Source organism: Phoenix dactylifera, chromosome 8, assembly GCF_051530095.1.
Source record: "Phoenix dactylifera cultivar Ajwa chromosome 8, Ajwa_hap1_PhDact_Kaust_v1.1, whole genome shotgun sequence".
In the NCBI taxonomy this organism is placed as follows: domain Eukaryota; kingdom Viridiplantae; phylum Streptophyta; class Magnoliopsida; order Arecales; family Arecaceae; genus Phoenix; species Phoenix dactylifera.
Genome location: NC_143197.1, coordinates 25,995,089 through 26,005,831, shown reverse-complemented (window position 1 = coordinate 26,005,831; position 10,743 = coordinate 25,995,089). Strand labels below are relative to the sequence as shown.

Here is a 10,743-nt window from a genome sequence, read left to right as displayed (position 1 = left end):
GGTGGCGGGAACCTCGTGCATGCGGCAGAGAACCTGGAAGGCCGTCAGGGTACGCCATGAGTTCGGCACCAGTTGCGTCGGCGCCACTCTTAAACCTCGAAGCACCTGCACGACTAAGTCCGAGGGGGGAAAGCGGAACCCAGCTCGAAGGATGTCCTCATTAATGGCGACCTTCCCTGGAGGAGGATGGGACATCCTCTCCTCAGGCCCCAGGAGCATAACGTTGCAGGCTTCGGGAAGGTGGTACCGGGCCACGAACCTATCTAGGTCTTCGGGGACCTGCTCCGACTGAATGCGGTCCGCTCTTACTTCGTCCATCCCTAACGGCCAGAGAATCTACGGTCAGGACGGAGTCAAGAGGGGAGAAGGGACCGGAACGACTGGGGTACACTAATACGAAAGGAGAAAGTACGGAGAGCCCTAAATTGAAGAGTGGGGCAACTCACCGGAAGGGAAGAAAGAACGGCTCCGATAGCGTCAAAGGAGGAGCAAACGAACAGTCCGGCGGCAACGGCAACAGCACAAGGGAGAAACTCGAGGATGCCAGTGAAGAGAAAGGCGGACGGGGGAGGGCCCCCGGTTAAATAGGCAGAAAGGCGGGTGACGCCTCGGTGACGCCAGAGGATGCCTGGCTACCGAAGGATCGCTCTCGCCCCAAAGGCGAATCGACACCATTAAGGAAGGATGTCCGCCGAAATCCGCAGACCGCCAGATCAGCGACAACCGCCATACGCCATAAAAAAAGGAGCGGGGAGCTCGGAGCGTGCGCGCCTTTCCGAGGGATGGCGGCAATCTCGAAGCATCACTCCCTTCACCCGTTCCCCTCCTGGTTCCAGGCTCGGAAGTGGGGGGCTACTGTTACGGGGGAACTTAGCCACCATGCCCCATGTGACCGGCACGCGCGCCCAGAAAGACTACGGCTGCCCCTTGATCCAGCAATCCGACCTCGGGTCGGATATCTTCGGCTCCGCAGTCCGACCCCGAGTCGGCTGCCCCTTGATCCAGCAATCCGACCTCGGGTCGGATATCTTCGGCTCCGCAGTCCGACCCCGAGTCGGCTGCCCCTTGATCCAGCAATCCGACCTCGGGTCGGCAATCTCTTGACAACAACAGACTGTTCTCCTGAGGCACGCCGCGGCCCCCTGCTCCACTACTCCCTGCAACGGCCGAATCCGGCGCTGCCCCACGATCCCCTGTAACAACCGTACGAAGCGGAGCTCCACTACGCCCTGCCATGGCCGTACCCGGCGCTGCCCCACGACGCCCTGTAACGGCCATGTCAGTGGCAACCCCATCGTGCCACACGATGACTAATCCCCAGAAAAACCCCCCAGCCTGATATATATGGGGCTGGGGGGGAAGGGGGAGGGTAAGCAAGATTCTCTATAGCATCATCTTACCTGCTACCTCTCCTTCTCCTTCGATTCCCTCTAACTTGATCGTCGGAGGGCCCCCACTACCCCAGTGGTGGTGCGAGGCTTGCTTGCAGGTTTTCCGGCGGAAGGTGGAGCGCAACCAAAGCAATTCAGAGGGAACCCCGTTCACACCGCTGTGCCAATCGTTCTCGGTTTAGACCCCCAGCAACAATATTCAATAGGATTTTTTGTAAGAAAACGCACTCATTAGTACATTGAAATTTTCTTGAGAAAATATATTTGGCAGGATATCTTCAAGTTGGAGAACATCATATGCTTCTATGACTTGAAATGGGAATTGTGCTGTGTGAAGAATTGTTTGGATGCTGGGCTATTCTTTATTCTAGCATTCACTCAATGTTTTTTCAGAAATCCCTGCTATTTAGGTCAAGCGAACCATCCCAGCTTCAGTTTTGAGTCTATTCATTAGTTTTCAATAAACCCAACAACTCTGTTGCAGTAAATCTCAAATGAGGTATGGTATCTAATCAGATAGTCTTCACTACATTTCTTATTCACACTTACAGGAAGAGTTTTTTACGCTCTCAAACAAATCAACCCATCCAATGATCCAATCCCACTCTCTCTGTGTCACCCACAGCACCTCACATACTTGACCGCAGCGGCCCCTCCGGCTGCCACAGAAAGGGTGCATCCGCGTTCTTATCACTGCAATACAAACACGGGTGCTGAAGAAACCCTTGCGAACGTAGCAAAGCCCGTGCACGCGTCACCAGCTCTCTATTGCTAAGAACTCCCTCATGCCCCTTCAACACCATTTGAATAGAGTTACTGAAAGCCCCATAAGCCTTGTCTTCTCCTGATCCACACTCCGGGCTCATGTCAGCTGATGTTTCATTGGCTTGGCACCCACTCAGAAGGATCCCGTCGTCTGGTTTTAGAGGCTCCAAGAGGTTGGATATTTCCGAGTATTTGGCGCTGGCCTCAGCACCGAAGAGGGTCAAGAGGTGGTCGCCGACGTGCGGCGAGTCGATGCCGGAGAGAGAGCTGAGGTGGTCGAGAATGGAGTCGAATGGGATGATTCTTGGACGCTGTGGAAGAACAGTGAGGCCGATGGTGGTCGACGGGCCGATTTGTTCTTTCTCTTTGTCGATGAGGCCACCACTGTGGCACGAGTCGGAGATCATGGTGAAGCTCGCTCCTGCCGGCAGGCGGTCGATCAGTTGCCGGAAGTCGACATCTATGAAATCAGCTTGCATGTGATTATAATGCTTACATTTGGAAGAGTTGCGTTTTGTAATACACCAACTATTGACAAACTTGGTTAGAAATGATCATGAATGGAAGCTACGCATTGTAAAAATGTTATAATGAACAATTTAAGAGGCACCTGCCTATCACCAATATATATATGCATACATGCAAAACCAGCCTCCATGCACTATATATGGATCTCGCTTTCTAAAACTCACATGACTCCACTGCAAAAGAGTGGAGTGCATGCCTCACGTCGCTTGTAGGTGGCTCTCACCTACATGCACAAGATCATAGCTAGGCTCACCACTCCTTAAGACGATTATTATCCAATACAAATAATAGCTGATATTTTTACTGTTCTATCTCAAGTAATTAGCAGGTATTTTTTTTTTGTGTGTCGGGTTAATAGAGACGTATATTATTAGGTGGTAAGAAAAAACCTTGGCTAAAAAGAAAAGGTGGGGGTTGGTGGTGATACGTACCGGTGATGAGATTGAAGTCGCAAGGGACGATGGCCTCGTCATGAGCATGCCGGCTATGGTGCGGCTTGACGGGGGGGATGAGGGTGCCATGGCCGCTGTAGTGGAAGAAGAGGACATCCCCGGGCTCAGCTCGGGCAATCATGGCAGCGACTGCGCTCTTGATGTTGGCACCGGTGGGGAGCAGCGGCGAGCCGGAGGCATCGGTGAGGATGAGTATGTCGTTGCGGTGGAAGCCGAAGCGGGCAACGAGGACGTCGCTCATAGCATGGACGTCGTTGATGCAGCCATGGAGCTCATGCTGAGTATTGGGGTAGTTGCACCCCACCAATGTTGCCAACCTCTTCTTTCCCTCCTGCATTCTCCTTGAAGAATTGAATTGAATCTCACACACGCTAGCTGGAGAAGGTTATGAGACTCTTTAAATTTGTTTTGAGTGGTGCAAGACAAGCTCGCAGGCTTGGGAGAAGGAGAGTTTTATAGAGGTGGACAGTTGCTTGTAGTTTCTCAATTACGTGGCTTTGTTAATGGGCATATCCAAGTCTGTCCTCGTGGGATTGAAAATTTTCATGTAAGCCATTTGGTTCGGCTCTGACCCGTACCCAAGAGTTAAATCTGAAACTAAGTGGGTTCGAAGTCAAGAGCCTTTTTAGCCCTCCCCCGCGAGCGGCCTGGAAGAGTGTCTCCTATACGAGGTGGGTACTACATGCGAATCGCATTCTTCTCGAGGAAAACTTGACCACGGTGATCGAATGGATCCGGAAAGAAGGGTGCTCAATTGAGAACCGGCCGCTGCTCTACGATATCCGCAGGGCTTTGGGGGAGGCCGACTCCTACCAAGCCACGTACGTATATCGGAAGGCGAAAGATGCTGCAGATTGGATTGCTTTCTTCGTGGCTCATCATTCGGAAGGCTTTTTCTGAATAGACCATGGAGCTGTGCCTATGCCTTTGCGCAGCATTTTGTTTTCTGATTTTGTTGACCGTCTTCACACTCGTCAGATGTGAGCCGCCGATGTACCTACAAAAAAAAAGGCATATATTTATATATGAAATATGTTTTGAATGGAGTAGACTCTATTTCGCATTGTATCATGGTAGCTTAAATTTTGCCTATTGATATTACTACATACATAGATCACAATTAAGTATGAATTTTAAGATAGAGCAACGAATTTACCTTTTTTTTCTTTTTCTTTTTCTTTTGGTCACACAATCCAATGCAAGATCCCCTAAACTTTTCCCGTTTTTCCCAGATATTACCACTTATAAGCTAGCTGTGGTACAGTGTACACTAGGCATACTAGGCCTGAACATGCCAAGATTAAGCTATAGCTGGACTTGGTCATAATGGTTAATTGTGATTAAATTGGATAAAAGACTCATGAAATTTATCTCCTTTCACGGAAGGATCAGAAGCCTATTCGAATCTCAATATCAATACGAGATATAAATCTTGGCATGGTCAAACCAAAATGAAATAAAATTGAGCTGATTCTAGACCAAATTCAAAACCAGTCCCTAGAATTCATAAAAACAAAAAAGACCAGTTCCTAGAAACTCAAGCCCCTCAGATGGCACTCCAGTAATTGCGTAGGAAGCAACGGTCTAACCTTTAAGTAGGTATCTGTCGATCTATCTGTTTTTTTTTTTTTTTTTGGTTGGTAGTCGTTGTTCTATATGTTTATTTGGATGGATGTCTTGCGTGGAAGTAATGAATAAGTTTTCTTCTTAGGTAATTCTGCTACGAACGTTGCTCCCAATCTTTGCTTCCACGCCTAAGCGAGACACAAGCAAACTGGACTAGAGCTCCTATATTGGATGGTTTTGATGAACCAAGTCTCAAAGAGAAGGAATCCACTTCTATTGGAAGGTATGGGTTGAATCATCTTTGCTTTCACGTCTAGGACGGAGATAATCAAAGCATTCTTGGGCTTAAAAGAGGGAGCAGTATGAGAAATCATACCCTTGTGTTAGTTTGCGTACCATTTCCGAAGTAAGTGTGTTCCTTATATTCCTTATGATTAATGTTAGCCACCATCCTACGCTAGTTAATGTGATAAGAGTGGAGCAAGAAGAGTTTGGCAAGTATAGCATTTGTCAATCAAGTGAGGGTAGAAAGATGCACAACTTATAGCAATAGAGAAATATCGAGATCTGTCTTGCTGTCTTCTGTCAGTTCACTCATTGAAACCTTGTGATCATCGTGGCCGCTTCACAAACTGTCTTAGGTCCAGTTGCTTAAGGTTGGCCTGAATCTAATTCTGCTACAGATCATCTTATATGAAAGCAAAAAATTTCAGGTATGGAAAAATATGGGGACGTGTCCATCCAAAATGATGTGTTATGACTCAAATCAAATACAATGAATGCCATCTTGATAAGGTTAATTCACGCAAGGAAAAAACTGTTTTCCTTGTAGAAGTAAATAGAGACGACTGCACGCAGGTGTGGTGACTGTTTTCAACACCAGGGTCTTGTTACATAAATCAAGTATAAAAGATCACAAAACTATTAATGGAACCTCTAAGTAGCTCTACAACTGTACATGTAATGATGACCTGGAGACCATCATGGTAATATTTCAGTTATGTGCAAGAGATGGAAAAAACCATGTTCCTATCAAATGCATTGACCACCACAAGAAGATGGTATAAGCAATCACATGCTTGGAGAGAACAATTCCTTCAATTCAGCCCTTCCAATTGAGGTCCTGTTTGTGGTATCTCATACTTCACAATGTCAATGCTCCATCAAAGATCTTTCCAAACATTATAATCAGTAGTCGAGGTGTTGTTGATCAAACAGTCCTGACAGCCCAAGATAAAGGTAGACTGCACACGGTCTACGTTAATAAGAGCATGAGCAGTTCCACTGGGACTCGCAGCAACGGCAACCTCATCAACCCCAATACTAACTTCTGCATAGCCCTTATCTTTTACGTGAGCATTTTCCAGCTGTGAGACGAAAAATGCTGTTAACAAAAGTATTTCAAATTTTTCAACAAAAAAGCTGTTTCAATTTCCTTTCTAATTGAATATGTGAATCAGAAGGTATGTGATAAAAATGTAGCTTACTCGAAACACAGTCTCAGCTCCCCAAATTATAAAGGTCTCATTGCAGCTGTTATGCCGGTGGTTGCCCCTCATACCACCAGGTCGGATCTGTCCCACATGCACCGAAGCACAATCTAATGCACCCCCTGTAGATAGATATCTCTATCAGCAAGATATGGATATAGCATGCACGATGAATCTTTGATATATTTGGATCCTTGTTGGTGAAGGGGAAACAGGAAAAGTTATCAACCAAGTTAACATGTTGCCTTCTTGTCATGTGCGGTCATAAGGCATCGAGGATGCCTGCTAAGCACTAGGGAAGGGTTCATCATCTAGTGAATCCTGCTAGACTAGCTCGAAAGGTGTATTCCTAGTCATCTGCATGGATTTCTAGAACTGCTTTTTAATGGCTCATGGATCAAGTGTCCAACCGCCAACTTAGATGTATAATCTACATAATATATATTTACTAATTAACAATATTTAAAAATAATCAACTAGTTATACAAGATACGCATATTTGGATGCTATTAACATATGCATGTTTTTTGTAATGTATAATTATATCACAGTAACTCACATGCACAGTCAATTTATTTATGTATCCATAATCAAGATGCAACTCAACTGGTTATGTACATGAGGTCTATGAATTGACTCCAAGTTACCAGCGAGCTACCTGTATTTCTGCCTCTGAAGTTGAAGGGGTACACTATGAAACACATTCTAATGGACTTTGAGCTCCTAACAAATGTGTTTGGGAAACAAAGTTGATTCATTTTCCCATAAATGGAAGGGAAAGAAATTATAAATTTCATCAGATATTCAAAAAAAGGGGGGGGGAAATCAGAGAACTGTTGAATAGTTTCTTAAAGATATTGCTATTGTTTTGTCATGGTTCCCCAAGCACTCCTCATAATTTTTAGGCCGATTTTCTGACATCATTTCTTGGGACTTCTCTAGCCTTTGTTTCTCAATTCCCCTTATTGCATTGTTTCCTGCACCTATTTCCCAAAGTGACAACTATGCTTGAGACAGCTCAAAAATTTACCTAGCCATAATGGGCTAATGATATGGTGCAATCTGCCAGTTTTATATTTAATACTCTAGCACCCACCTAATGATGTCAGCAGCATCAGCAACATAAAATATACAATAAGGACAGAAATCAAATTGACATCAGACAGCCCAAGCATATGGGTATGCACAGCTTGTGCAATGCACACACATGCATGCACACACCAGTGCACACAGACACACAAAGAAGAAAGAGAGAGAGAGAGAGAGAGAGAGAGAGAGAGAGAGAGAGAGAGAGGTGGAAGCAAGTAGAATGGCTTTATCTAAAGGTCACCCCTTTAGGAAATCCAAAAACCACTTATTTAAATATTTCTTTTGTTCAGGACTTTTTCTTTTGCATCTGGATTTTAGATCTTTTCCTACCTCTCATCAGCTTGATAAATAGATTTAAAAGCATTTTCTCCTTTGCACTTGTGAAAATCTTTCCACTTCTTTCTTAATTTTCATATTGCCTTTTGATGCATTTTCCAAAATAGATACTGCAAAATTGAATAAAACATATGAAAATTTGGGAAGAATAATGTGCTGTGGTGTCCATTGAACCTGTCATGTCAAATCCTTCCATATCTCATACTGCCAGCTATTGTTTTATCTTTTTAACTATTTCACTTGTCATTTATGGCATTGTGTCTTGTTTGGCTTAATCCGCCTTGAAGGCAGCCATATCAAAAGTAGTCCATCTTACCCACCCCCCTTCTAGACTTTCAAAAATCTAAAAAAAATTTGAAGGATTGTTCCTTGGTTGCATGAGCATAAACTGAGGTAGATCTCTCTATCTACCAACTAGCTTTATATATTTCATGGCAGTCTCTCTATTGTCCAAATATGCTTGGCCGAGAATCCAATGCCATTACTATTGGATTGAAGTGAATTTGGCAGCCAGTCATAAAATCCGTTCAATACTTCCGTGAGGTCATCTCAATTTCAAGTTTTTCTCCCGAACCAATCCCATAGTTAATGGGAAAACACTTGAATAATGATGATGATGACATGGTCATCATGTATTGGCACAATATTTGCATTTCCGGGACTCCATGGACCTGCTATAGTCCAATTAATAATTCTGACTCCCTCTATTGGGGGTCAGGGTGACCGTGGGGGTGTGGAGAAATGAAAGAAAAAAATCAGACTCAACATTTTTTACAAAGAATTGAAAAATGATCATAGAATTGGATAGTTCTCTTCATTTTGCAACTCAGACATCTATCTACACAATTGAGGAACCCAGGAGGAAGACGATGAGGAGGTGAAACTTAATGTTTGTCTAGCCCATCATCTTCTCTAAAACTTTCTGCAGTACATATATTTGGGAAAGAAAAGTACAAGTTCTTCCTAGTTTCGAAGAAAAATCCAATGAAGAGCACGCAGTGAATGATGGATGATTAGTCATTCCAATATTCAGTTAAGAAAAACTCAAGGCCTAAATTGGTTCATGAATAACCTAGATGAGACTCGAATAAAACCCATTTATCCCACTTTAGTCCACTAAACAATCTTTTTGGCACCAGAACAAAAAAGGTTAAGGAAGAGTAAAAGGAGGGATTTCAGAAAAGCTGATAGGCACCCTTATAAATGACTTATTATTCTCAACCAAAATAAAACTATAAATGGTCGGACAAACTTGTTCACTCCATTTTTCTCCTGAACTTATTTCTCTTGTTCAAAATTATTAGGATAAACATATGCATGTAACAAGCAGCGCCTACTTAAATGGCTTCTAAGGAAGTCACTATGGGTAAGAGTTCTGTTTCTAGACACTAATTCATCACTAATACCATTCCTTACAACATTGACAAGCACTACGCATGGAACAATGATAGCACCAGGCATCAGTTAATGTTCAAAATGCATTAAAATTTTAATTCAAGAGCATAGAGAAGGCTTGATGGATAACTCATGAGGTATTCAACTTGAGGAAATGTCCAAAAGTTTCCTAGGACAATGTAACCAAAAAGATGAACATGATCAACAAATAACAAACTTTGCTGCTCAAAGTGGCTTGGTTTATCACGAGGGCAAATGATAGGTGCAGAAGCGATTGGAATTAATCATATTGCTTGAGCTGGATACATAATCATATAGTAATTCCTAGGATGAGATGGATATTATCATGCTAAAACATGTATCTCCTTTTTAATAATCTGGCTTGATCCTATGGTCCCAATTTCTCAATTAACCAACCAAACCTAGATGTCTTCAACCCAAAATCTCTAGCTATTTTTGCTTCCATTTGTTGCAAATGCCTTTTCTAATTTACACAATTTTTGGCATTTCCAATTTCCAAGAACTGAGACACTATCAAATCTCTATGGTTACTTGCTATTTTTTATCTAGTGTTCAAAGAAAAGCATACCCGTCTTCATCGTCAACTGAACTCATCAAGCAACTCCATTACATCAGAGGTCTAACTTCACTGATGCCCTAAAGCTCACAAGCGATGAAAGATTTGACGATAATGAAAAATCTTTTTTTTTGGTCAATAATGAGCCAAAGATCACATTAACTAACCATAAAATCCATCCACAACCTAGCAATAATAAATATTCAAAAAGAAAGATATCCAAAAAATGAACATTTGGACGAGAATACACCATAATACATTCAGATAAGGACAAAACACGCATCAAACGACCACAATTCGAATGAAACAACAGAAGGCACCAAAAAAAACGCAGAAAAATCTGATTCGGGGAGCACTTACCATGGATCCCGGCCTCCCGGGCCGCGACGACGGGGTTGAGAAGCCACCCCCTCCAGTCCTTGGCGATCTGAGAAGGGAACTCCACGGCACTGAACCTCACCAGATTGGCATCGATATCGGCCCCCTGCCCCTGGGCCTGGGAGGGAGAGGTAGGGGAGCGAAGGCGGACGGCGGCGGCGCCGGGGCTTTGGAGACGGAGGGAGAGCCAGGTGAGGAGGACGAAGACGGAGAGGAGGATGGGGAAGGCCTGCGGCCGCTTCAGGAAGACGGCGACGGCGGATAGGGCGGAGGAGCAGGGCGGCGACGGCGACGGCGGAAGGTCGGAGAAAGGGAGGGTGGGGTTTTGCTGGTGGAGCTGGAGGCTGGTCCTTCTAGGGTTTGCCATGGTGGAGAGCGGAGGGACATCTCCCACTCGGACACTCTCCTCTCGAGCTGTAGTAGACGACGCTGGGGAGAGTCTTTTTTCTGTGTTACAACTTGCAAGTAGTTTTTCCTGGTTAAAAATAGGATGTAAATGTATAATAAAAAGGGATTTTTTACATAAATAACTTTCTAAATATCAAATTTTATATAAATATTTTTTCAAAATTAATATTTGTATATATACCTTCGTAAAACACTTGTTTTGTCATTCTATCCTCTTTTTTTTTTATTTTTATTTTTTTACATATGTATCCATGTTATCTAACGACGTTAACGGTTTCAAATTAAAATGACTAAAATACTCTTAATAGATAGACATGCAAATAGATCGCGATTTCGATAGCAGGAGAAGAAGATAAGGACCATAGCTT

At 43.8% G+C, this 10,743-nt stretch overlaps 2 protein-coding genes across 2 annotated transcripts; both read right to left on the bottom strand.

Annotated features, from left to right (window-relative positions):
• Positions 1-1,893: 1,893 nt before the first annotated feature.
• On the bottom strand, positions 1,894-3,580 carry MC9 (metacaspase 9). Its single transcript, XM_008813726.6, has 2 exons — positions 3,116-3,580; positions 1,894-2,616 (listed from the first exon to the last, which is right to left on the bottom strand). Exons 1-2 carry the CDS (start codon positions 3,471-3,473, stop codon positions 2,021-2,023), a joined length of 954 nt encoding a protein of 317 aa, XP_008811948.3. The 5' UTR covers positions 3,474-3,580; the 3' UTR covers positions 1,894-2,020.
• A 1,893-nt stretch (positions 3,581-5,473) lies between these two features.
• On the bottom strand, positions 5,474-10,438 carry LOC103722963 (RmlC-type cupin). The gene is made up of 3 exons (XM_008813725.5): positions 9,950-10,438; positions 6,190-6,314; positions 5,474-6,069 (listed from the first exon to the last, which is right to left on the bottom strand). The coding sequence occupies exons 1-3, from the start codon at positions 10,332-10,334 to the stop codon at positions 5,866-5,868; spliced, it is 714 nt and encodes a 237-aa protein (XP_008811947.3). The 5' UTR covers positions 10,335-10,438; the 3' UTR covers positions 5,474-5,865.
• Positions 10,439-10,743: the final 305 nt, after the last annotated feature.

What these genes read in the sequence shown, in the direction of transcription:
- MC9 (XM_008813726.6), bottom strand. Translation starts at nt 3,473, where the DNA reads ATGCAGGAGGGAAAGAAGAGGTTGGCAACATTGGTGGGGTGCAACTAC. An exon ending in CGACTTCAATCTCATCACCG is followed by an intron (nt 2,617 to 3,115) that starts GTACGTATCACC and finishes CTGATTTCATAG; the next exon opens with ATGTCGACTTCCGGCAACTG.
- LOC103722963 (XM_008813725.5), bottom strand. Translation starts at nt 10,334, where the DNA reads ATGGCAAACCCTAGAAGGACCAGCCTCCAGCTCCACCAGCAAAACCCC. An exon ending in CCGGGAGGCCGGGATCCATG is followed by an intron (nt 6,315 to 9,949) that starts GTAAGTGCTCCC and finishes ATCTATCTACAG; the next exon opens with GGGGTGCATTAGATTGTGCT. An exon ending in GAGCTGAGACTGTGTTTCGA is followed by an intron (nt 6,070 to 6,189) that starts GTAAGCTACATT and finishes TTCGTCTCACAG; the next exon opens with CTGGAAAATGCTCACGTAAA.